A 27430-nucleotide genomic window follows, 5' to 3' on the forward strand; every position below is an offset into this window, starting at 1 on the left:
TTGAAAAATAGAGTAATTAACCCCTAAACTTTTTAGTCATGCAAAGGGGTTAACCTTGAACACATATCTCCGATCGGATTTTATGGGAATTGTCCGTATAAATCTGATCTTGATTAATCAAAACATAAATACGAATATGATGGGACCTAAGAGTGTCTTGGACTACATTTAGGGCCCGTTTGTGGGAATAGGGGTTTGGAATCGGAGTCAGAATTGTTCTTTCTGATTCCAACTGTTTGATTGGGTGGAATCAGAATTCCATTTTCCCATTTGAAGGAATGGTCATTCCCCCATTCCCACCGTCATGGGAATGAAATCTAATTCCAATTCTTTTATGAACCAAACAGGCTATGGGAATAGACCACTTTGATTCTAATTGCAAACCAAACGAACCCTTAGGTCTTATTGAAATTTGAATTTTCTTATCTCAATCCATTTTGTGCACTTTTTGGAATTAAAAAAAAAAAGTAAATACTTATCAATAAATTACTTGCTTTTTGACTTATAAATACATCATCACAACTACATGGGGTAAGCTACATGAATTAGGGGTGTAAACGGTTCAAATTTGAACTGCATCAGGCAATATCCAATTCGAATCCAATTAGAAAATTCGATATCCGATAGATATTGAAATTAATATTTGAATTCAAATTCAATTTAATATTCGAATATTTGATTCAATTCAAATTTGACCAATTAATTATTTTGGTAATTAATAAATATATAAAATAAATATTTTATTTATATAAAGTATATAAATATATAAATTATTTATATAATTTAATTATTTTATATATAAATTATATAAAACGTTTAAATACTTTATATATTATATATAAGACTTAAATAATTGATCGAATTTGGATATTTATCGAATCAGATTAAGTCATATCCAAATTCGACCGATTATATATTCAAATTATCCAAATTTGATTCAATTATTTCAAATCTCGAATTCAAAACCAGATTTCCCATTTTACAATTCCATCATATAGTCACATGCTATGTTAAAATTATGAACACTCAAATCATTATCATTTCATTACTATTTAAGACCATGTCCTTGATTCGTTCTTTAACCTTTTCATCCCCTTCAAAGTGTAATATCACTTCTTTTTACGTGACCAACCATCTTAATTTATTAAATCCTAATTAGATTATTTATACCAAAAAAATTGCAATTGAATTGAACAGGGTTAAATGTATATTTAACCTGCTCATTGAACAAATGCCACTTTTAAAATTCACGGCTTTATTTGTATAAAAAGATCATCCAAATTCACTGCTTCATTTGTTTTATTTTTTTTCTCCAGAAATACATTAATATATACCCATCAAAAAAATAGGAATTTTAATTATATTAATTGTGAAAATGAAACGAAGCTTTCTGTATCATTTATTGCTTTCAAGTATGGTTTTCGAATCGCAATTGATCCAAACAGTCGAACCATTCGACCCAGGAGCCATTTAGGCAACTGGTTCCGTTTTACCCCAAATTCGATTCCTTACTAAAAATTATTGAATCGATTAACAATTCATTGACCCGAATGATCAATTTGTCGAATTGTTCAACGATTTTAACCATTTTATAAATTTTAATTATTTTTATTTTTTTATTTATTTTATCAAAACATACCATCTATTTGATCCGAACAATCGAACCATTGATCCAAAAATCAGTGGCCAAAACGATTCCAATTCCGGATCGTTTTTTAAAACATTGCCTTCAAGGGTAAAAACGGGAACCTAAACAGACTGGTGGATGAATTATGACCGTTAGACCAGAGCATGTTAGAAAGGTGGGACCCATGATCTGACCTGTGGACCTGTGGTGGATGAATCACGACAACTTCATCACAGCGTGATTAAACAACTGGGAACCATGGTCTGGGTCTCCCCAAAAGGGTCGTTCTCAGTCATCCTCGATCCGATGGCTGAAAAGGGTCGCAACTCGCAAGGTTGCCTTCCAGGCTATAGGAAACCTTTTGGACCTAGTGGCCCGTCTAAGTTTTCACCAAGCAACAAAAGAGACAAAACCTAGGGCTGTTCATAGGTCGGGTTGAGTCGGTTTAGTAGTATTTTTCCAATCAACTCGATTTGGTCGGGTTACCTGTAAACCAAACCAAAATTGACCCTCTATTAAGTAAAATCGGTTTGATCGGTTTGAATCGGTTTAAGTTAATTTAGGTTTCAACCAACTCTAAACTTGCACAATACACATGAAGTCAAAGTATTAATATTATATATAATATTTTAAAATATATTTTCTAGAAATATATATTTAAAACCAAAACATATATACAAATATATCGAAATATATATTTTCTAATTTCTGAAAATGTATATTTCGGAAATATATATCTGTTATTTCAGAATATATATTATTTAGATATATATTTATTATTTAAAACTAAAATATTTATATTTTAACAGATTTTTTCAGAATATTATATTTTTTTACATAACTAGATTCAGTTCGGTTCAATTTTGGTTTTCACATATAAAAACCAAATCAAACTGAATTATCAATTTGTTCATTTCTACAACCCGAAACCGACCAGTAGTGAAGAAAAACCGACCAACTCGGGTTGAATCAGGCCAGGTTGATCGGTTTGGATTTATTTGTGAACAGCCTAATAACACCATCGAAAGTAGTAAACCTCAAAAGCTGTTGTTCCGCATTACTGAAAAAAAGTTGTTCCGTAGTTTCAAACTTCGAAGGAATTTATTCATTTAGAATTTGTCCATCAACTTCTTTACGTTTTCAGAATTAAGTTGTGTCAAAATAACAAGAAATCAGAGTGGCGCAGCGGAAGCGTGGTGGGCCCATAACCCACAGGTCCCAGGATCGAAACCTGGCTCTGATAGCTTAGAGAAAAGCTTCCTCCACTGGATTTTTTATTCAAATTCCTTCTACAGTTGTCATTTTTTCAGAATCTCAGAACACAGCATCTGCATAATTGTTCTTTATCTCCTTTTCATCTACAAATAGGCTATAGAGAGGAAAAAAAAAGCTGCCTGGAGTTACTGCTACTGTGTCATTTGAAGCTGAAAAAAATTGATCTTGTTACAAAATAAACAAGCAAACAACCAAAACAAGGGTGTATTTCTTTCCACCACAAGGAAAAAAGACACAATAAGCTCACTTGATCAAGGTTGAAAAAACAAGGACAAACAAGACCTTTTCAGTTTCTACAGTTTACAAATTTTGGCTATAGTTATCATTTTTTTCAGAATCTCAGAACACAGCATCAGCATAATTGTTCTTTATCTCCTTTTCATCTACAAATAAGCTACAGAGAGGGAAAAAAAAGCTGCCTGGAGTTACTGCTACTGTGTAATTTGAAGCTGAAAAAAATTGATCTTGTTACAAAATAAACAAGCAAACAACCAAAACAAGGGTGTATTTCTTTCCACCACAAGGAAAAAAGGCACAATAAGCTCACTTGCTCAAGGTTGAAAAAACAAGGACAAACAAGACCTTTTCAGTTTCTACAGTTTTCAAATTTTGGCTACAGTTATCATTTTTTCAGAACCTCAGAACACAGCATCAGCATAATTGTTCTTTATCTCCTTTTCATCTACAAATAAGCTATAGAGAGGGAAAAAAAAGCTGCCTGGAGTTACTGCTACTGTGTCATTTGAAGCTGAAAAAAATTGTTGTTACAAAATAAACAAGCAAACAACCAAAACAAGGGTGTATTTCTTTCCACCACAAGGAAAAAAGACACAATAAGCTCACTTACTCAAGGATGAAAAAACAAGGGCAAACATGACCTTTTCAGCTTCTACAGTTTTAGTTTTACCCATAATACTTTAATAGTCAGGGCATTTGGGAAATTTGGCTAAAGAACACGGCACAGCCTCTGCCTTTTCTTCTGCTTCTTGGGCTTCGGTGGCTGGAGAACCACTTTGATTGCTGCATCAAAGACAGCCTTCACATTCTGCATTTCAAACCAAAGTTTAATGCTTCTGAATACCTCATATTCAAGCTTTATTGCCTTGTCCATGTCAAACAAACAGCAAAACTAAACACATCAAGTACTCATCAAGAAGACCATATAAATCGTCTACAAGTGGTGAGATTACATGCAGGATGGCACCACCATTTGATAGATAATTCATTTTTCAGGAATGGTGACCATTGTTCATGAACCCAGTTTGGACTTTATACCGTCTTTGCACACTTGAAAAAAAAAATATGGATTACCACCTGCTGCATCAGAGTAACTGGAGGGTCTCGACCACTTGAGATTCCCTCCATCAAAGTAGACGAAACTTTTTTCTGGTCTACAGGATGAGTACCTTATATTCAGCGTGAAAAAAAATAAATATAACCTGCTGTGTCTTAGAGCTGCACTCTACATATGACATTGCTCCAATCTGCTTTTTCAGCTCTTCACCCTGAAAATCCAAGCAAAAAATAAAATTATTAGTCCTGCAAAGGCATTAAGCACAAAATGCATTATAGCAAGAAGCACCAAATAAACAAAATACACGCAGAGTTTTTTATTTAATTTTATCTTTTGTTGTTTTGGAGGGGGTGGGGGAATTTTACCCCAGAGAGAACATATTAAATGCAGAAGATAATCAAATTCTGCTATTTAAGCAATTTATATTTTGATGGATTCTCTAATAATTAACACATAAATTGAAGAACTACCTAAAACATTTATACCCAACTTTGTAGGTTTCATGACATGGATGAAACAAGGGTGAGACAAAATAAAAGACTATCATTAGCAGCTCTTTGGAAAAACCTAAATTGGCAATGGCAAAGTGGCAAAGGTCAGGTCAGATGCTTCTATTTTTAACCTAGTATAGAGAATCTGTATAACCTATTTTTTGTGCCACATATAGACATAACCGAACAAGCAAGTGAAACATGCATCCACCTCTCCAAAATTTGAGAATCCCATAGTCTTTTTTAATCCATCACATTAGATGAAGGTGAATTTGTTAATATTGAAAACAAGAGCCTAGAGAGAGATCTCATCTCTTGATATGTTCAAGAACAAAGGACACTAAAATAAGTGCTGGCTCTTACTCAAAAGAAAATACAACTATTTTCTAGGCTTCAAGCCCCAGCCTGGATATCCTCGTTCAAGGACTCTGGTGAGGTCTAACGACTCCCGCGTTGGGGACCATCAGAGATTCAGAATTAGTTAACTATCCAATATACAACCCTATAGTCCCATTCAACTTCCAAAGTATTTCAACCTGCCTCAAAAGAAAGCTTGAAGGAAGGGATTTTGTTAATAAAGAAAATGTGAGACTAGAGATCTCAACCCTTGAAAAGTTCAAGAACAGAGGACACTAAAACAAGGGCTGGCTCATGGTTAAAAAGAAAATACAACTATTCGCTAGGCCTTAAGCCACAGCCTGGACTCTGAAGATCCTCATCAAAGGACCCTGCTGATCTTCATTACCAACACACTCCCTCTGAAAAATGTGTTGGTAATGTCATTGGCATGTCCTTGAAATCCACCAGAATGAGCCATTCAGGCTGAAGCTTTATATTCTCCCAAGTCCCAACCGACATCATAGGATCCAGGGACCATCAGAGATTCACCTTGCCTCAAAAGCAAGTTTAAGAGAAACCAGGAGTTGCCATACAGTTCTTGAGTTTTCAACTTTCAGACCAAAACATTGTAGGATATATGAAGAGGACCAAAACATTAAAGAACCGAAATAAAAGTAGAACCACTGAGAACACAACCAACCCAGTTCACCAAAATGCAGCAAGCAACTTTTTAACAATTGGAGCATCTATGACCTAGATCACCCGGTTAAAATCAAGCATCTGGTTCAGCCAATTCCTAAGTCCTAACAAGAGTTGGGCTGATTCTAATATGTTCAGCAACAGCAGTACTAAACCCACTCTAGCTAGATACTGCTGAACTTCTAAAGATTGGCATTTTTCACCGACTTAGCAAGCAAATGAAAACAAGACCATGTCTGACCCAAAGTTTCCTAAGGTGCAATTCTAGGCAGACCTTCTCTGCAGTCCTGGCAAGCCAACTTTTATTAGAGTTGCTCTTTTTCTGGCAAGCCTGCCTGGTTTCCAAACTAGCTGAAATGTTCTTTGTGAAATTTCCAACACATTCAAATAATCCCTTGAAAACTTGAACTACATCTAGTAAGAATTAAGTAATGGTTTCTTCCACCTCTAGTTATTATTGAATGCATTGTCTTACAGTTCATAAAAGAAAAAGATCACTGCATCAGACTTACCTGTACTGTTGATATAGTACATGCTCCAGGATGATCCATGTAGAACTGTTTGCCTTCTCTCAAATCTATCAGCCAAAGGACCATGAACCATGACAAAAAGAAGGATTAAAATAAATAAAGATGTGAAAATGTTAGTAAAATCCAGAGTCTTTCTCTTCTTTTTTCTTGTTTATTTACTTATTTGTATAAGTGAGTCATCCTTCAGTAGGGGAACTCAATTGTTAGGGGTGCAAGTTGGGTAACAGACTTGAAGAGTTAGCATAGCATCAGGCCAGGCCCCTCAGGATGAGCCCATTCAAAATTTGGCAAATGCTCAACCCAAGCCTTCCCAAGTTGCAGGCCTATAAATTGTCCATGATTTACTCAGGTTTCAGAATATGGTTAACTATATCTTCTTCTCTATGGTCTATCCAAAAAAAGTTAATAGAAAAATGTGAAACCAGTGTTGTATGTATTCTTCTAAGTAGATGACATTTTGGTGTCAAACGTGTGTCAAAGTCAAACATTCCACAAATTCTTGAGGTCAGTTCTATGCAACATTTCCTTTCTTTTTTTTTTTATCAATATAACATTTCCTTTCTATGTCCTAGCCTTTTGGACATAAATGAACAGCTAATGTACAAGATGAATGCTATTTTTATATCAAACGTTACATTTAGACCCCTCTTTTTGCAGAATATAAAGTTAGAATTCGAAAAAATATGAACTATTTTAATAGTATATATTTTCCATGGATGCTTTCTCTACATGTTTTCTCATCTTGTGAATAAACATAGAAAGGCATCCCCTCCTTCGAGTTATTGTTATTACTATGGCGTCGGGCATCCATATTACTTATTTTACAACACTTTCTAGGTCCTTTTCACAGAATAACTAAAAACTGGGATACTTTTATAAAAAGCTAATGGGTGGTTGAGGTATATTATCTGTTTACAGAAAATGGTGAATCATGTAGAAAGAATGAATGCATTACCTAGTTTGGTGCCCTCCTTCGAGTTATTGTTATTACTATGGCGTCGGGCATCCATATTACTTATTTTACAACACTTTCTAGGTCCTTTTCACAGAATAACTAAAAACTGGGATACTTTTATAAAAAGCTAATGGGTGGTTGAGGTATATTATCTGTTTACAGAAAATGGTGAATCATGTAGAAAGAATGAATGCATTACCTAGTTTGGTGCCCACAAGCACGATGGGCACTGAAGGGGCATAATGTCTCAGCTCTGGGACCCACTTCTCCCACATAACATAAGGGCACAAATCCAAAAAGAGGGGAAAAGATAATCAGAATTACCTTTGTTTAGAAAAAAAAAAAAGGATAAAAGGAAACAAGACAAGAATGCAGGCTTACTTTTTTTGTTATGTTTTCAAAGCTAGGTCTGCTGATGAGGGAGAAAGCAAGAAGGAAAACATCAGCCCCTCCATAGCTTAAAGGCCTTAGCCTGTTGTAGTCTTCTTGACCTGGAAGAAATGCAAACCAAAATCTCTAAGAAAAAAAAAAGAAAACCTGCAATACGTGTGCACCTTCTGTGTTGCATCATGCATACTTAATTACTACATAGAACTACATTTAGGTTGACTGATACAACTCCACAAATAAATAAATGCAGACATTTAGAACCAGGAAATGAGGTAATTGATATCTGTAATTTGAAGAACAGGAAAAGGACAAGAAAGTAAATCTCTAGAACCACACCAACCTCAAAAACCAAATTATAGTTCATAAATGATGTTTCAGAAGATATGCAAAAGATTCACATGTAACCTCCTTGATTAAAGAAGAGAAATAGTGTTGCTGCATGTTTATGCATAATGTTCAAAACCTTATTAATTAGTGGGACCCGTTTTCTCTTTCCTTTTTTCTTATGAGTAACTATTTTGTGTTTATGAAGTTCCTCCAAGGCTCCAATGTTCACTGGAAAAATCTCCTTCCCCCCAATCAGAAGATCCCATTAAAATGTTTGGAAGAAACCCAACAAAGAACATCAAACACGAACAGAACTATTGTTTCATAACAGGGTCAAGAAGGCACCAAGAGGATGAGGGAAATATTTTGTCGGAAGTGAAAGTTATAATTTTGTAAAAACAGAGAAATTTAGAGATTGTACCTGCAGTATCCCAGAGCCCAAGATTCACGGTCTGGCCGTCAACCACAACATTTGCACTGAAGTTATCAAAAACAGTTGGAACATAGTCCTGCCAAGAGAAAGAAAAAGTTACACAGAGACAGAGGGGACGGGGAGATGAAAACTGAAAAGAGAAGAGAAGCGAAAACAAGCCAATACAGTAGGGAAGGTGTTGCTAGTGTAAGAGATGAGAAGGCAAGTCTTCCCAACAGCTCCATCTCCGACTGTAACACACTTGATAAACTTGGAGGTGCTCATTTCATGATCAAGCACAAGCAAGAAAGCCCAGAACCCCAACTTAAAAAGCACTATTGACAAGTTCAATTTCTCGCCACTAGGTGCCGGTTCCCCTGTTTATCACTTGGGAAGGCGCCGAAACGAAGGAAACCTGTTTACCCTTTTGAGGACTCCCTCTTTCGGTCCTTCTCTGGAGTCTAGAGTCTCTGTGAAGTTACAGACAGATAGAGTTTTAGCTTTGCTTTGAGCCTTTGAGCCTTTTTAGGGAAGAAATGTTCTGTGATGACTTTTTCTGAGTTGTCAGAGTGGCAAGGAAAGCGGAACCCCGAGACATTGGAATGATTGTCTGTCTCTGCACCTACCTTGGATTATTATAATTGTTTCACAATTCCTCTCCAGTCTCCACAGGAGGGGGGAAGAAGGGCATTCCGGTCATTTCATCGTTCAACTGAAGTTAACTTCTGAAGTGGGTAAACCATGGAGACGTGACAGGGTGACAGCTGAAACCAGGGACTATTAATGGAACCCCATGGATTGCGAGTTGTCGCTCTGGTTAATGTAAATCACAAGACAGGAGAGATTGGAGCTTTATGTTTGGTTGCGGAGATCAATGTAAATCAATTTTGTTGGCGTAGTTGTAGCCCGATTCTACCTGCTCCATTATCTGATCAGAGAGTCACGGACTTGGGGCGACGGATTTAAATATTTCCTATTTTCTTTTGGGCTTTCGGCAGATAAAAATCTACATGGGCTAAAGCCCATTTGATCTTTTACATCTCAAAATTACATTGAGATTTGAGATATATATATGGTTTTGACTTTTTGGAGATAAATTCTTTTGGTAGGTTGCGAGACAGGTAATCGGATCTGGCACGATAAATATTAAATCGATGGAGGGGGGGTGGGGGGGTTGTTAATGCTTGACTAAAGAGGAGCATTGTTCGTGTAGAGAATTGAATGATGGGGATGGGGAAAATTGTATCCTACCAAGTACCAACTGCACAACGAAGACAAACACTACTCACCAGTCTCGGCCGGTAGAGATTTGCCCACGTCATCCAAACGTTTTGTTATTCACCGTCTGAAGGAGCTATGTGGCCCCCATTTTCGAACATCTCTGTGTTCTAAATAGGATAAACCGATAAAGCTTTACTGGACGGGTCAAGAAGAGAATGTTTCTACACGACCAAACCATATTTCCGCCACGTAGGAGAATGATGTGGCAAATTAAAATATACATCTCATGGGAGAAGCGTCATGATTGACCATACATTCATTTCTCGGATCCAAATCAGTCGTATAATCAACCAAGCCAATTACTATACGGGACTAGCGGATCTGACCCGATTATAATTGACAATCTAGTGTTGAGAACACATAGGTTTGTTAAGTTAGAATGTTAAATTATCGACACATTTGGAAACGATAACTTGATTGTAATACAATTATACAAGTATTATTATGAGGAGGAAATGTAATAAAGTGGGGCAATAAAAAAACAAACATGTATTAATTTTATATAGTCAGCTCGGGTCTTGATAGAGCTGTCAATGGGTCGGGTCTTCTTTCGGGACAGATGTGGACCAGCTTTGAATCAATCATTAATCGATCTTATATAATAAACTATCAAATTAACCGTCTTTGGTATTAATGATGATTTCTTCAAAATCACTCTTCGTCATTCAGGGATAAATCGGGTGATGCCCCCGTGTCCCAGCACGGCCCAGCCCAATGGTCCATGAGTCGTGTCATGGCCTAGCATGATTGTATGGCCGTGTTGAGTTTGGGGTTTCAGGCTACCCATGGCCCGCGAGTTAGCATGGCCGTCCCATGGCACCTGAATTCATATAAAATTAAAATTTTATATAGCATGAGCCGGTATGATCCATATTATATATTATTTTATTTTATTTAACTATTGCATATATAAGTAATTATATATACCAAAATTCATATAAAATTAAATTTTTAAGTTTTTTTCAATTTTTTAAATAAATAACTTTGGCCCGGTCCACGGTTCGGCCCACGGGCCAGCCTGACCCGCTGGCCATGCCATGTCAACCCAGCACAACCCATTTTTCATCTCTACATCAATGTTAGAAACTTAGAGGAATCGGCATTGAAATTTCTATTTGGTTGGCCAAATTTGGTGATTTTTAAGAAATGGGCCAAAAAATCGATTCTTGAAATCATCCATTTTCACGCATCACCTTTTTTGGCAATTTATTAGGTGATGTTTGGCATTGATGATGATTCTTCATACCTAATTTTTTTAAAATCGATGATTATTGAAATTAGTGGTTTTTCATATATCACTATTTGTTTGTCATTTGGTATCATTTCCTCCATGTCAACCCATTTTTAGAAATCATTTTCTAGATTGTTTGGTATTGATTTTCAAGAGTGATTACTTTTCATTGGAGCACTATAACACATTCTTGCCCTTACCACGTAGGATGCCACCTCACCAACAAAAATCATAATCGCCTAAAAATCGGGGAATCACCAAATTCTGTGATCCCTTGCCCAGGTCGATTCCGGGGATCAATTTTTTGCTGATTTCCCAAAAATTGGCATAATTGGCCAACCAAACATGAAAAAACACTAATTCTTCCAATGCTTATATGGATCTGACATGGCATCTACTTCTAGGAAACCATCATTGATGCCAAGCATCACTTGATCTATATGGCTCAATTTTTTCTGAGGATGACATGGCATTGAATGATAACTCTAATAAAAAAGCAGCCCTTAAAAATCAATATCAAATAGACTCAAAGCTGGTTTTTGAATGAAAAAAAAAATGATAAGGAAGAATCAGCATTGATGCCAAATATCACCTAAAATTATTGGAACTTTAGTTTTTATAATGTAACCTTCAATAAAAAAGACAATTTATTATGAAACAAGTGTTTTAACCATATTTATCTTATATACTGTAGGAAACTTATCCCTCTAAACATAAAATATAACAAAATTTATAAGAAAAACAAGAGAACTCTATATTTATATATGATTGGCTATATGATCGGTTTGGGTCTTAATCGGTTATATTTATATAACAAAATTTATAAGAAAAGCAAGTGTTTTAACCACTTGAAGCATTTGTATAAATGGTGAGGAGACCATTGATCATCTTTGTTTCCACTGTGAGGCCACTATAGATTTGTAGTTGAATGCTAATTCATCGATTGAAAGAGAAATCTACAACTTTATTGGAATCACTGAGATTCTTCTTTTCTCTTGATCTGTATAGGATTTAGATAGAGGAAGATGCATTTACTATGATCAACTCTTTGTTGAAGGTCACCCCAAAACCTCCTTAACATATTAGGTCATTGATTACATATTGCAAATACATCATTTCGAACTCCTCCCATTGCTTATTTTGCTATACTCCACTCATTGGCGTATCGTGGACCCCTTATATGATGACTTGTTTAATCCCATGTAAGCTTTGTTGAGCATGCTTTTCTTTTTCTTTTCTATCTATTGGCATCCCCCCCCCCCCAAAAAAAAGCCCCATGATTTCCAAAACTACTTAAGTGCCTTGTAGAGCATTTAACCATTAAGATTGAAGAAAACATTAAGGGCCTTTTGTTTGGCTTAATTTTGTTATAGGTTTCTCTTTACTCTGTTTATTTGTGATGCATATGAAGTAAAATGGAATATAAAGCTAAATAACATTGTTATGATTCGGCCTGCCTTGGAATTCTATATGTCTGAGATCGGTATGTAGAAAAAAGTAGAAAGGTGGAAGAAAGAGAGAGAGAGAAGGTAGAAAATCTGGTTTGAACTGGAAGTCTCAACATGATCTTCTCCCAGTCGGCCAAACAATACTTATATTATTAAAAATAATTAAAAAGACATATATGCCCTTATTTAAGTGATGAGCACTGGTTCCAACACAACATTACAGATCAACAACATTAATCTAGGTATAAAGACAGAAATACCCCTACGCTAACACTCCCCCTCAAGCTGGTGAGTATATATCATATACTCCCAGCTTGTTACATATGTAGTCCACTCTTCCCCGACTTAAGCCTTTTATAAATAAGTCAGTCCATTGGTTTCCTGTATTAACATGTGTAGTGTCTAGCTCTCCATTTAGTACCTTCTCCCTCACAAAGTGGCAATCAACTTCAATGTGCTTGGTTCTTTCATGAAACATCGAATTAGAGGAAATATGAACTGCAGCCTGATTATCACAATAGAGCTTTGATGTAACCGTTTTTGGTCATGTACCATTTTTTGTGATGTATAAATTTTTTGGCTAAGTACCTCGTTGTTTGACCCGGTGGTGACGTGGTGGCGAACTACCCAGTGGCGAACTCCCTGGGGGAGAACTACTTGGTGGCGAACTCCCTGGGGGAGAACTACTTGGTGGCGAACTACCCAGTGGCGAGCTCCCTGGTGGAGAGCTACTTGGTGACGAACTGCTGGGTGGCGAACTGCCTGGTGGTGCTCCCAGGTGGCGAACTGCCTGGGGGCGAACTGCCTAGTGGCGAACTCCCTGGTGGCGAACTGCTTGGGGGTGAACTGCCTGGTGGCGAACTGCCTGGTGGTGCTCCCTGGTGGCGAACTGCCTGAGGGCGAATTGCCTGGTGGCGAACTCCCTGGTGGCGAACTACCTGGGGGCGAATTGCCTGGTGGCGAACTGCCTGGTGGCGAGCTGCCTAGTGGCGAACTGCCTGGTGGTGAACTCCTTGGTGGCGAACTGCCTGATGGCGAACTGCCAGATGGCGAACTCGTCACTTGACTTGCTCCTAGGCGGTCTGCAACTCAAAGGATGGTGGAGCTCCCTAGTGCAGCGCAACCCGACTACCCTCTGCGTGAGGTGATTTTCTCTCCTTTGTAGACGGCGGGAGCTGAGGGACCTGCGAGAACTGAATCAGAGGACCCAGGGGTATTTTCCCGGTGGGGACTCTCCAACGCCTAAGTTAGCATTTTGATTACAAAGGGCTTGGAGAGTAATGAGAGAGCTAGAGAGCGGGGGTTACCATCCTTTTTTCTCCCCTCTGGCTTTGGGGGTCGGAGTCTTTATATAGTGGTGCCCTCGTAGGTTAGGTGGGTGAAAAGCCTTCAAATGGTAAGACGTCATATCCCGTCAGAACCGGGGTACGGTGATGAACTCCTCGAGGTTGTCAGGCTGGCACTTGTGCCAGGCGGCCAGGTCGGTGCCTGGGCCAGGTTGTCAGGTCGGCGCCTATGTCAGTCGGCGGGTCGGTGTCCGGACCAGGTTGCCAGGCCGGCGCCTGTGTTTGTCGGCGGGTCGGTGACCGGGCCAGGTTGCCAAGTCGGCGCCTGTGTCCGGGCTAGGTTGTCAGGTCGGCGCCTGTGTCCGGGTCAGGTTGTCAGGTCGGCGCCTATGTCCGGGTCAGGTTGTCAGGTCGGTGCCTGTGTCCGTGTCAGGTTGTCAGGTCGGCGCCTGTGTTCGGGTCAGGTTGCCAGGCCGGCACCTATGTCTGTCGGTGGGTCAATGCCCGGGCCAGGTTGCCAGGTCGGCGCCTGTGTTTGGGCCAGGTTGTCAGGTCGGCGCCTGTGTCCGGGTCAGGTTGTCAGGTCGGTGCCTGTGTCCGGGCCAGATTGCCAGGTCGGCGCCTGTGTCCGGGTCAGATTGCCAGGTCGGCGCCTGTGTCCGGGCCAGGTTGTCAGGTCAGCGCCTGTGTCCGGGTCAGATTGCCAGGTCGGCGCCTGTGTCCGGGCCAGGTTGCCAGGTCGGCGCCTATGGCAGGCTGATCCGGCCAGGTTGCGCAGGTCGCGCGTAGGTCGCGCCAGGTCGTGCGCAGGCCGCGCCAAGCCACGCAGGCCGCGCGCAGGCCGCGTGTAGGCCACCCGTGGGCCGCGTGCAGGTCGCGCCAGGCCAGCCAGACCGGTGCCCGAGGGGGACACCAACTTGGTAAGTTGTTGCCTGGGTGCTTGCCTAGTTGTCACGAGGTGCTTGCCTAGTTGTCACGAGAGTAACTCAGCGAAGGGAGTAGATTTCTTTTGGCCCGTAAGTCGACGAGCTAGTAAGTTTTGATCCAATTCCTTAGGCTTTGGGAGCTGCTTGTATGTGACGAGCTGCCAGTAAGACGAGGGGGTCTCCGCCAGTTCAGTAGTGTAGCCCTTAGGCTCTGGGGCAACTTATAGTTCACTTTTGTTGATTTTGTTCCTGCTGAGAAAGCGACTGGATATTTAGAAATAGTGTGGCCCGCAGGCTTTGGGAGTGACTTGTAGTCTACTCTTTTTTGACTTTTGCTCGTGCCGGAGAGGCGACCGGGCCTTAAGCAGTAATGTGGCCCGTAGGCTTTGGGAGTGACTCGTAGTCTACTCTTTGTTGACTTTCCCATGCCGGAGAGGCGACCGGGTCTTAAGCAGTAATGTGGCCCGTAGGCATTTTGGGAGTGACTCGTAGTCTACTCTTTTTTGACTTTTGCCCGTGTCGAAGAGGCGACCGAGTCTTAAGCAGTAATGTGGCCCGTAGGCTTTGCCTGTGAGGTGTCGAGCTATGATTGTGCTTCATCAGCTTCGTAATGCCGGTCACCCACTCCTACAAGAAGCTACTAGGAGCTCGACCTTCGGGGGCAGCACTACTAACTTTAGGTTGCCAGCTCACACGGGAGCCTTGGAAGGCTCGACCGGTAAGGGCGCCTATGTAGTCTATTGGCCGTCAACTCCCACAGAAGCCACGAAGAGATCATCTTTGTAGGGGGGACCTTGCGGAGAGGACTGATGAGGTATTATCTGAATTGAAAGTAAGGTTAGTAGAGCTACTTAGTCTGTTAGCCCCCTGCATAGTTTTTGAGTTCATAAAAAATGTAAACTATAAAGTGATAGCTTCAAAAAAGTGAGGACTTAGCTTTGGTAAGATGAGAACTTAGCTTTTCGTAGCGTTTCCCACAGACGGCGCCAATTGATTTAACCGTTTTTGGTCACGTACCATTTTTTGTGATGTATAAATTTTTTGGCTAAGTACCTCGTTGTTTGACCCGGTGGTGACGTGCCTTGGTGATAAGCTACTTGGTGGCAAACTCCCTGGGGGAGAACTACTTGGTGACGAACTGCTTGGTGGCGAGCTCCCTGGTGGAGAGCTACTTGGTGACGAACTACTAGGTGGCGAACTGCCTGGTGGTGCTCCCTGGTGGCGAACTGCCTGGGGGCGAACTCCCTGGTCGCGAACTGCCTGGGGGCGAACTGCCTGGTGGCAAACTGCCTGGTGAAGAACTGCCTGGTGGCGAACTCCCTGGTGGCGAACTGCCTGATGGGGAACTACCTGGTGGCGAGCTGCCTGGTGGCGAACTGCCTTGTGGCGAGCTGCCTGGTGGCGAACTGCCTGGGGGCGAACTGTTGGTGGCGAACTCCCTGGTGGTGAACTGCCTGATGGCGAACTACCTGGTGGTGCTCCCTGGTGGCGAACTACCTGGGGGCAAACTGCCTGGTGGCGAACTCCCTGGTGGCGAACTGCCTGGGGGTGAACTGCCTGGTGGCGAACTGCCTGGTGGTGCTCCCTGGTGGAGAACTGCCTGGGGGCGAACTGCCTGGTGGCGAACTCCCTGGGGCGAACTGCTTGGGGGCGAATTGCCTGGTGGTGAACTGCTTGGTGGCGAGCTGCCTGGTGGCGAACTGCCTGGTGGTGAACTCCCTGGTGGCGAACTGCCTGATGGCGAACTCGTCACTTGACTTGCTCCTAGGCGGTCTGCAACTCAGAGGATGGTGGAGCTCCCTGGTGCAGCGCAACCCGACTACCCTCCGCGTGAGGTGATTTTCTCTCCTTTGTAGACGGCGGGAGCTGAGGGACCTACGAAAACTAAATCAGAGGACCCGGGGGTATTTTCCCGGCGGGGACTCTCCGATGCCTAAGTTAGCATTCTGATTACAGAGGGCTTGGAGAGAAATGAGAGAGCTAGAGAGTGGGGGTTACCATCCTTTTTTCTCCCCTCTGGCTTTGGGGGTCGGAGTCCTTATATAGTGGTGCCCTCGCGGGTTAGGTGGGTGAAAAGCCTTCAAATGGTAAGACGCCATATCCCGTCAGAACCGGGGTACGGTGATGAACTCCTCGAGGTTGTCAGGCTGGCGCTTGTGTCAGGCGGCCAGGTCGGCGCCTAGGCCAGGTTGTCAGGTCGGCGCCTATGTCAGTCGGCGGGTTGGTGTCCGGGCCAGGTTGCCAGGCCGGTGCCTATGTCTGTCGGCGGGTCGGTGTCCGGGCCAGGTTGTCAGGTCGGCGCCTGTGTCAGTCGGCGGGTCGGTGTCCGGGCCAGGTTGCCAGGCTGGCGCTTGTGTCCGGGTCAGGTTGTCAGGTCGGCGCCTGTGTCCGGGTCAGGTTGTCAAGTCGGCGCCTGTGTCCGGGTCAGGTTGCTAGGCCGGCGCCTGTGTCTGTCGGCGGGTCGGTGCCCGGGCCAGGTTGCTAGGTCGGCGCCTGTGTCCGGGCCAAGTTGTCAGGTCGACGCCTGTGTCCGGGTTAGGTTGTCAGGTCGGCGCCTGTGTCTGGGCCAGATTGCCAGGTCGACGTCTGTGTCCGGGCCAGGTTGTCAGGTCGGCGCCTGTGTCCGGGTTAGGTTGCCAGGTCGGCGCCTGTGTCCGGGCCAGATTGCCAAGTCGGTGCCTGTGTCTAGGCCAGGTTGCCAGGTCGGCGCCTGTAGCAGGCTGATCCGGCCAGGTTGCGCCAGGTCATGCGCAGGCCGCGCGCAGGCCGCGCCAGGCCGCGTGTAGGCCGCCCGTGGACCGCGTGCAGGTCGTGCCAGGCCAGCCAGACCGGTGCCCAGGGGGGACACCAACTTCGTAAGTTGTTGCCTGGGTGCTTGCCTAGTTGTCACGAGGTGCCACGTGTCGCAATTTCATTGGAGGGCCAAATATGCCCTCGTCAATTTCATTGGAGTGTTGATGTTGTACCCTACTTCCTGTAGAAGGTTCCTTAGCCACACTAATTCACAAGCGGTGTGCGCCATTGCCCTATATTCTGCTTCTGCACAACTTCTTGCCACAATCGTCTATTTCTTACTTTTCCATGTCACCAGGTTACCTCCTAGGAAAGTGCAATAGCCTGTAGTAGACCGTCAATCAGACATAGAACCGGCCCAGTCAGCATCAGAATACCCTTCTATTTCAAGCTTTCCACCACTCTTGTATATCAGACCACGACCCGGAGCCCCTTTTAAATATCTCACAATTCTCATAACTGCACTCCAATGAGGAATCAGAGGTTTTTGCATGAACTGGCATACCACACTAACCGCAAATGAGATGTCTGGTTTAGTAATGGTTAGGTAGTTCAGTTTACCCACAAGTCGTCAGTATCTGCCAGGATCTTCAAACACTTGACCCATATCACTGCTCAGCCAGGTATTTGTGTCCATGGGTGTTTCAGTTGGTTTAGCACCCAACAAGCCTGTTTCTTCCAGCAAATCAAGCACATATTTCCTCTGGCACAGGTTAATACCATACTTGGATCTTGCTACCTCTATCCCCAAGAAATATTTCAGCTTACCAAGATCCTTTGTCTGAAAATGATCCTACAGACAAGTCTTCAGCCTGTCAATACCATTGTTACCATTCCCAGTAATAACAGTATCATCTACATACACTACCAACAATATTTTTCCTCCCGGAGAGTCATGACTAAATACAGAATGACCAACTTTGCACTGTTTCATACCAAACTTATTTACCACCTCACTGAACCTACCAAACCATGCTCGAGGAGACTGTTTAAGCCCATATATAGCCTTCCTTAGTCTGCAGACCTTACCATCCTCCCCCTGAGCAACTAACCCTGGAGGTTGCTCCATGTAAACCTCCTCGAGTAAGTCGCCATGCAAAAAGGCATTCTTGATATCAAGTTGATGTAGCGGTCACTCATACATGGCTACAAGAGATATCACAACACGAACTGACCCTATCTTAGCAACTGGTGAGAAGGTCTATGTGTAGTCAATACCATATGATGATGCACGATCCGGATTGTGCATCATCACCATAGGTTTGGGAGTACCCTTTTGCAACCAATCGCGCTTTCAGGCATTCAACACTACCATTAGGCAGATACTTAACCGTATAAACCCATTTACAACCAACAGCTTGCTTCCCAGGAGGAAGAGTAATGAGGTCCCAAGTATGATTATGATGAAGAGCAGAGAGTTTTTCTTCCATGGCTCGGCATCACCCTGGAGAGGCAAGGGCTTCCTGGACACCCTTAGGGACAACAACTGATGATAACAAGGTGACAAACTGGCGATGGGAAGCGGAAAGGTGAGTAAGTGAAACATAATTAGAAATAGGATGAAGGGTGGAAGTGCGTTTGCCTTTCCGCAAAGAAATGGGGATATCAAGCTTAGATGTTGAGTGCGGGTCTGGTGTCGAATATGTCGACGGAGATGTAGCCAGAGGAGTAGTAGCTGGTACGCGTGGGCGATGTGTATACACATGACGGATAGGTGGGCGTTCAACAGGTGGTGGCACCGGAGGCAAGGGGTTGGTCACGACTGGAACAAGGGGAAGAGGGTCGGCAACGGGAAGTGGAAGAGGAGGAGGTGATGAGGAGGAAGAAGCATCACCGGACCCCAAAAAGAACGGAGTAGACTCAAAGAAGGTGACATCAGCACACACAAAGGACTGTCGAGAACCAGGATGGTAACACCTATACCCTTTTCTGGGTCTGAGAATAGCCAAGGAAGATGCACTTGAGAGAACGGGCATCAAACTTGTCATTCCTGGGACCTAGATTATGGACGAAGCAGACACACCCAAATACCCTCGACGTAAGAGGAAACGAAGACAAAGAGGGAAACAAGACCTGAAACGGAAAATGACCATCAAGGATGAACGTGGGCATCCGATTAATCAGAAAGCAAGAGGTAAGCACTGCATCACTCCAAAAGGGTTTGGGAACATGCATGTGATGCATGAGGGATCTTGCTGTTTCTAAGAGATGGCGATTCTTTCTCTCAGCCACCCCATTTTGTTGTGGGGTGTAGGTGCATGAGGTCTGATGTATAATGTCGTGTTGGTCCAGGTACTCCTGAAATGATGATAAATATTCACGGCCATTATCAGAACGGAAAACTTTGATGTGGGTATCAAATTGGTTACGAATCTCTGAAGGGATGAGAGATCCATCCTATGGACGCCCAAAGATTGCGGAATAAGGGGCGAATTTCAAAAATTTTATCTCTCCCTTCAACTGGGAATCGTATTCCCCATTTAGAAAATCATATTTTCAATGATCAATCTTGAACCATAAACTGAACCAGATCTGAACCAAAAGAAGTGGAAGAGGATTATACCTGATACGGAGAAATACTATCTCCCAATGGAGGTGTTCACGCCCAAGGAAGGATCCAAAATCTGCTCCCACTGAAGATGGCGCAGTGCAGGGTGGAGCAGAATCAGCAACATTCTTCAAAAGAACTTGATCCTTCGTAAGGATCAACTGGACGACTTGAGTACAGCTCCAACCAATATTTTCACAAAAGATTGAAATCAAGATCCAATCTTGATTGCTCCCAAGAACTGGAGATCGAACTGAAGGAATGGCAATGGCAGGAAGGTGGCAGCAGGAGAGAATTCGCAGTATGTAGGAAATCTCTCAATCTCTCTTTCTTTAAGAGAAGAATGCTTTTGATGATGTAAAAGGCTGCCGCCCCCTTCCCCTTTTATAATCTCAAAGGGATCAGCTCCTAATCAGATTAGGAGTTGCTAATCCAAATCATATTTGGGTTAGAAGTCCCTTAGTGATAAGGGATAATCCTTATCTTATCTGCAAATCAGATCAGCTGTCACCTAATCTAATTAGGAGGTTTCCAGATCTAAATCTTATTTAGATCTTGGACTCTCTGAGTGGATAGGGTCTAAGCCCAATCCTTTTAGCTGACCCACTTCAAAATTCGCCCCCTTTAAATGACTGATCAAATCAGCCCAGTTCGAAATGGGCTTAAGGCCCATTAAGGTTATGTACTCAAAAACCTTCCAAATTGCTGCCCAGTTGGGCTTCCTTGTATGGCGTGGGACCCAAGCATTGATCTACACATCAGCCACATGGGTTCAGCCCAGCCTTTGTTACAAGGCCTAGCCGAATGCACTGCTGAAGACAGTGTACCCCCTGAAACCCATCAAATGAGCTCTATGGGCCCAACACTTACACTAAGTGGTCCCTGGGCCAAGCCACTTTGTAACACCCAGGGACTGTGGGCAGATGCAAGATTAGCCCATCAGGCATTATCCTCAATGGTCTTACACTTAACCTCTCAGCCCATAATGATCATACACTGCCCGACAAGAGAGGACCTCTCCCTTGGCTGCAAGGAACAGTGTTGCACTCTCCACTTATATGGATCCCGAGAATTAAAACCTTCTTGCAAACAATTTAGAAACCATACATATATACTTTTATATCTTATATAAAATATATTTTGCAAAACAAATCTCAACGGTTGAAATCGGCTGCCGGCAGTCTTGGTTTCCATCAGTGAGAGTGCATCCCCGATCATTACCTTTGCCCGACAAAGGGGCTGATCCTGTCACTATGATCACCCACTCAGATGAATTCTCGGACTGTCCCAACATACCCAGGTTTTGACCCCCGCTAAGGATCTCACTGATTGGTACATCAAAGACAGCCCAATCCGACACCTAGTGTAGTATCATAATCGAGTCTAGGGGTCGGGTGTAACTTTCCAGTTTTGCCCTTCAATCTCCAAGGTCCAGGGCAATACTGGAAATCTGGTCCAGTTCAAAGATTCAATTAATCCTACACTGTATGTGCCTAGGGTCTCACCCTGGCAGCTGAGACAAGCCACCCCAACCGACTTGGTGGCACTACAGTGTCAGCCATGTCAGGATAGGTCTCCCCAGACCGACCCACTGGCTGTGAACATTCTAAACTAACACGAGTCTCATTAAGTGTCCAGTTTAAGGGTATTACATAGAAACATACCAAGGGAGCATGAATCAAATATGTATCTTTATTCATTTACAATAAACTCATAAAGTACATCATTCTGATTGAAGCTAAGGGCATACAAAACTGTCTAACATCTCCCACTTGCACTTAGGTCCAATCAGGTACTAGCCGGAGTCCCATGCTTTCCACGTGTTTCTCAAACACTTTCTGTGATAGTGGCTTAGTCAATGGGTCTACCACATTCTCCGCTGATGCTACCTCTTTACACTATCCTCCCGTAGGTCCAGCGTTGTCATACAACAGTGGAATGGGTGATGTGCTGAATTCCAAATTCAGGAATGAACACCTTCATTCATAAGGCAGCCTCACTTACGGCAATGCTTTCAGCTTAGGTTGTGGACTATTAATTTGCTACTTAGGACCCCTGTTTGCTGACATTCAAGAAACAACACACGATCCTATCGTGAAACCATATCCAGATGTAGACTTTCTATCATCTGGGTCTGACTGGAAATCGGCATCTGTAAACCCCTGGATCTGTAGTGAGCTACCATCGAACACCAGACAAAACTCTTTTGTCCTTCGAAGGTACTTAAGTATGTTTTTCACAGCAGTCCAATGCTCCTGCCCTGGGTTGGCCTGAAATCTGCTTACTACACTCATTGCCTGAGCTATGTCAGGACGAGTGCACAGCATGACATACATGATGCTCCCTACGGCTGAGGCATAAGGAACGTCTTTCATGCCATTAATCTCCTCAGAAGTCTTGGGAGACATCTTCTTGGAGAGAGTGACTCCGTGCCTGAAAGGAACATTTCCTTTCTTGGAGTTTTCCATGCTGTATCTTTTGACTATTTTGTCAATGTAAGCAGATTGGGATAATCCTATTATCCGCTTCGATCTATCTCTATAGAGTCGAAGACCCAGTATATAGGAGGCTTCTCCAAGATCTTTCATGGAGAATTGCTGCGAAAGCCATACTTTCACCGTAGTTAACATTCCCACATCATTCCCAATGAGTAGAATGTCATCTACATACAGGACCAAGAAGGTAACCTTATCCCCACTGTACTTCCTGTAGACACAGGGTTCATCCGGATTCTGCTCGAAGTCAAACGATTTGACAGCAGAGTTAAAACGGATGTTCCAACTTCTAGAAGCTTGCTTAAGCCCATAAATGGATCTGTTAAGTTTACATACCATGGTTTCCTGACCTGCAGCAACGAAGCCTTGCGGCTGCTGCATATAGATATCTTCAGCAAGATCTCCATTCAGGAATGTAGTTTTGACATCCATCTGCCAAATCTCATAATCATGGTATGCTGCTACAGCTAGCAGGATCCTAATGGATTTAAGCATGGCCACAGGCGAAAAGGTTTCCTCATAATCGATGCCCTCTTTCTGAGTGTACCCTTTCGCCACCAGACGAGACTTGAAGGTCTCAACTTTACCATCGGGACCCTTCTTCCTCTTGTAAATCCATTTGCAACCGATTGCCTTTACCCCGGAGGGCGGATCTACTAGAGTCCAGACTCCATTGGTCTCCATTGAGTCCATCTCTGCCCTCATGGCCTCCACCCACTTCTGGGAATCTATGTCCAACATAGCTTCCGCGTAAGTCACGGGATCCTCCTCACTAGTCAAGGTTTCCACCAGGTAACTATCCTGGTCATAACCATAACGGACTGGTGGCCCGGATGCCCGAGTGGATCTTCTAAGTTGGTCACTACCTGGAACTTGTGGGACATCTCCCACTGCTCCTGAGCTCTCATCATCAAGAACAACTTCCTAACGATGGGTGTCCAGGATATAGTCGGTTTCCAAGAATTGCGCATTTCGACTGGAGAACACTTTCTGCTCACTTGGGTCATAGAAAAGGTAACCTACAGAGCCTTTTGGGTAGCCTACAAATAGGCAACGGCTGGTCTTAGATTCCAACTTGTTTGCACTCGTTCTTTTAACGTGTGCTGGACAACCCCAAATCTTCAAGTGTCTGACACTTGGTTTCTTTCCGGTCCAAAGTTCATATGGAGTATTCAGAACCGATTTGGTTGGAACCCGATTCAGCACGTAAATCGCAGTCTCTAATGCGTAACCCCAAAAGGATGTGGGTAACTCTGAGTGTATGAGAAGTGACCGGACCATATCTAATAAGGTCCTATTCCTCCTCTCTGAAACACCGTTAAGTTGTGGTGTAGCAGGAGGAGCCAATTGTGATACTATCCCATTTTGCCTTAAGTAGTCCCTGAATTCGTCAGAGAGATATTCGCCACCTCGATCGGATCGAAGGGCTTTAATTTCTCTCCCTAACTGTTTCTCGACTTCTTGTCTAAACTCTTTGAACTTTTCAAAGGATTCAGACTTGTGTCTCATTAGGTACACGTAACCATATCGTGAAAAATCATCTGTGAAGGTGATGAAATACACGTGTTGATTTCGTGTCCTAACACTCAGGGGACCACATACATCAGTATGTATTAGGTCAAGTGTGCTTGTACATCTTTCAGGCTTACCGTTAAATGGCCGTTTCGTCATCTTGCCTTGTAGGCAAGGCTCACAAGTGGGAAGATCTTCTACAGTTAGAAAATCTAAAGGACCATCCTTTACCAATCTTGTGATTCGGTCAACACCGATGTGGCCAAGTCGGTAATGCCACAGACACGTGGGATTAACTGTATCGCGGGCTCTTTTCTTGGGGATTTCAGCCGACGTAGTTTCGGTTATGTTAGTTTCTAGAGAAGGATGTAGAACATAGAGACCGTTCTCCAGTTCCCCGTATGCGATGAATCTGTTATTTCTTTTAATAGTAATCGTATTACTAAAGAAGACAGAATAACCATCTGCACACAGTTTTGAGACAGAAATCAAATTTCTTCTTAAATTTTGTACATAAAGACAATCTTTAAGTACAATTATTCCTTCTCTAAAATATAGTTCCACGGTTCCTATGGCCGCGGCTGCAACAGTTGCAGTAGTCCCCAAGTAGAGTGTGACTTCTCCTTCACTCAGCCTTCTGCTTACCTTGAACCCCTGCAGTGAGTTACACGCATGAGTTGAAGCCCCGGAGTCAATACACCAGGACGCAGAAGCTACCAACAAATTGGTTTCTATAACACAAGTTTCGAAGTTACCTTTCTTGGATTCCAGGTAGGCAGGACAATTCCTTTTCCAGTGGCTGGTCTTCTTGCAAAAATGACAGGCATCTGATGCCTTGTCCTTCCTCTGTTTCTTAGGTTTGGCAGCCTTTTTCTGGGGCTTTCTCTTTGCCTTCCTTTTCTTGCCCGATTTGCCAGTTTCAACAAGCATGGCAATGGGCTCATCCTTTTTAATCAATTCTTCGGCCCTCTGCAACATATTGCTGAGTTCCTGCAAGCTGACGTTCAGCTTGTTCATGTTGTAGTTCATGATGAATGGATTAAAGGATGGAGGCAGAGAGTTGATAATAGCATCGATCTGAGTCACCAGATCCAGCCCGGATCCAAGAGCCTCTAGTTCGTTGATATAGCCCATCATCCGGAGACAATGGTCGTGAACTTGTTGGCCCTTGGTCATCTGCGCGGTCATGAACTGTTTCAAGACCTTCTGCTGAGTAGAACGATTTTGCTCTTCGTACATTGTCCTAAGACTGTCCAATACGTCCTTAGCAAGTTCGATCTGATCGAACTGCCTCTGAATTGGATTGTCTAAGGAGGCAATGATATAGCAGCGGGCAAGGGAGTTTTTCTCCTCCCATTCTTGGTATTCTCTTCTTCGGGCCTCAGAAGCCCTATCCCCCGGACGATCCGGGGCAGGATTCTTGGCTACCTTGTCCAATTTCTCAGAGGTTAAGACCAACATAAGGTTCCTGTACCAGTCAGCATAGTTTGGGCCTTTCAACTTGTTGTCATCAAGTAGCTTTGCAAATGATCCGTTTGCCATTTTCTGATAAAAGAGCAAACATCAGTCCACGACCTAATTTGATTCATGTTCATTTCATAGATGTGGATTTTAATCTACGATCCATTTCCATTTATTCGTCTCTGAGATTTCCCTCCTTTCTCAGCGACGGAGACTACGGGTTGTCTCTGGAAATGTGGGAAATCACATAGGGTGCATGATGCCAACTGTTTCAGCTGCATAATCCCACCACCTTTCTGTGAAGGATCATATCCACTCATCATATGAGTTTTCCCTTTGGCCTCTGTCAGACAAGGTTCAGAGCCGTTTTCAGGTAAACCTTTCTGTCCAGTGAGTGCTTACCCATCATATTCGTGAACGCCAAGGTACCGTGAGAGAGTTCCCATTTTCTGGTGAAGCCCCTCCCACATCGGTCTATGACGCCCCTATCATCTTATGAAACACTTAGACAAGCCCAACAGCAAATGGATAGCCCATTTTCTGGTGCGTTTCCTCATTACTGAAGGACCCATCCTCGTGCCAATGATGGAAGGCTTTTAGAGAGTTCATCATATGAATCTCCCTATCACATGCACTCATATTATCTGGAGGGAACAGATAATTACGCCCTAGTTTTATCTTTAGGTCAAACCAAAGTGGCTCCCACTAACTTTCATAAAGCCAGATTTTGGTGGGCCTAAATCGGCTAGGGTTCCGCACGAGACCTCATGATGAGGTGTGGGGCCCACCACTGAGGGAGGTCATCCAATGACCAAACATAAAGACATATGTGCCCTTATTTAAGTGAGGAGCAATGGTTCCAACACAACATTACAGATCAACAACATTAATCAAGGTATAAAGACAGAAATACCCTACGCTAACAAACATAAAAGCCAGTACAAAAACAAACCAAAAATTTGCAAATTACTCATTTGCACTCCTATACATTTGTGCTAGTACAAATGTGTTGTAAATCACACCCATAATAGTCCGAATTAAAAGAAAAGAAATAGGAGAAAAGAAGAATATTGAAGAGAGAGAGACAGAGAGAGAAGTGATGGAATAAAGGGAAGAAGAAATGAGAATAGTTCAAAACAATTGCATGAGTGCCCTTAATAGGTGTCCATCACTACGGGTGAGAAAAAAAACCGAATTGACCAAAACCAAACCAAAAAATCGGTTAACTGAACTAGTCGATTTGGTTTCAATTAACTAATATAGAAAACCAGCGGTTAATTGAACTGACCAGTATACACATATTTCTATATTTTTTACATATTTATGTATATTATATTATATATATTTTATATATTATAAATTAATAAATATGCATTATATAAATATATATAATATATTATATATTACTTAGTATTTAAAACATAATATTATATATATTCATAATTTTTATTATATATTGACATATTTTTTATAATATATATTGTAAAAAAAAAAAACGAAAAACCAACGAACTAAATCGGCGATTAACTAAACGGGTCAACTAGTTAACCGACTGATTTCGATTCGGTTCCAATTACCAGTTTTCCAAAAACCGATAGTACTAGTTCGGTCTCAGTCCCCTCTTACAAACAAGATTTACTAAGACCAAGTTCTTTCTATTGTCAGGAACATGGAGAACATTCAGGAGAGTCAATGTCTTTCCAGAGGTGAAGTTCAACTCTACGCTGCCTCTTCCAACAACTTTGGCGCATGTTTGGTTTCCCATTCATACCTCCTGGCCATCAGTCACTTCTTCATATGTCTTGAGCAAGGACTTGTCCTTGCAAACATGGATTGTGGCGCCTGAATCAAACCACCATCCAGAAGACGATTCTGCCATGTTGACTTCAGTAATCATGGCCACTAGATTGTCTTCTACCATGTTTGCAGACTTGGTTCCACATTTCCGATGTCGGCAGAATCGGGCATAATGCCCCTTCTTTCCACAAACATAGCAGGATCCTTTCTTATTGTTGCTCTTCTTGAAGTTCTCATCCTTCTTCTTTACTTGTAATGTAGGGTTAGTCTTCTCCGATCCGTTTTCCACAAAATTGACCTTAGAGTTCAGCAT

The 27430-nt window shown here is 42.7% G+C and overlaps 1 protein-coding gene and 1 non-coding gene across 2 annotated transcripts; one reads left to right on the forward strand and one right to left on the reverse strand.

The window, feature by feature from the left end:
- The first annotated feature begins 2798 nt into the window (after window positions 1-2798).
- On the forward strand, window positions 2799-2870 carry TRNAM-CAU (transfer RNA methionine (anticodon CAU)). Its single transcript has one exon. It is a non-coding gene; the product is annotated as a tRNA-Met (tRNA).
- A 514-nt stretch (window positions 2871-3384) lies between these two features.
- LOC104609830 (rac-like GTP-binding protein RAC2) lies at window positions 3385-8947 on the reverse strand. Its single transcript, XM_010276223.3, has 7 exons — window positions 8526-8947; window positions 8349-8436; window positions 7592-7701; window positions 7410-7473; window positions 6238-6302; window positions 4342-4407; window positions 3385-3947 (listed from the first exon to the last, which is right to left on the reverse strand). Exons 1-7 carry the CDS (start codon window positions 8622-8624, stop codon window positions 3849-3851), a joined length of 591 nt encoding a protein of 196 aa, XP_010274525.1. The 5' UTR covers window positions 8625-8947; the 3' UTR covers window positions 3385-3848.
- Window positions 8948-27430: the final 18483 nt, after the last annotated feature.

The sequence above is a fragment of the Nelumbo nucifera genome, chromosome 1 (assembly GCF_055504915.1).
Source record: "Nelumbo nucifera cultivar China Antique chromosome 1, China Antique-T2T, whole genome shotgun sequence".
In the NCBI taxonomy this organism is placed as follows: Eukaryota; Viridiplantae; Streptophyta; class Magnoliopsida; order Proteales; family Nelumbonaceae; genus Nelumbo; species Nelumbo nucifera.

What these genes read in the sequence shown, in the direction of transcription:
- LOC104609830 (XM_010276223.3), bottom strand. Translation starts at nt 8,624, where the DNA reads ATGAGCACCTCCAAGTTTATCAAGTGTGTTACAGTCGGAGATGGAGCT. An exon ending in GCTTGTGGGCACCAAACTAG is followed by an intron (nt 6,303 to 7,409) that starts GTAATGCATTCA and finishes TTTGGCTGATAG; the next exon opens with ATTTGAGAGAAGGCAAACAG. An exon ending in GCAGCTCTAAGACACAGCAG is followed by an intron (nt 3,948 to 4,341) that starts GTTATATTTATT and finishes TTTGAAATGCAG; the next exon opens with AATGTGAAGGCTGTCTTTGA.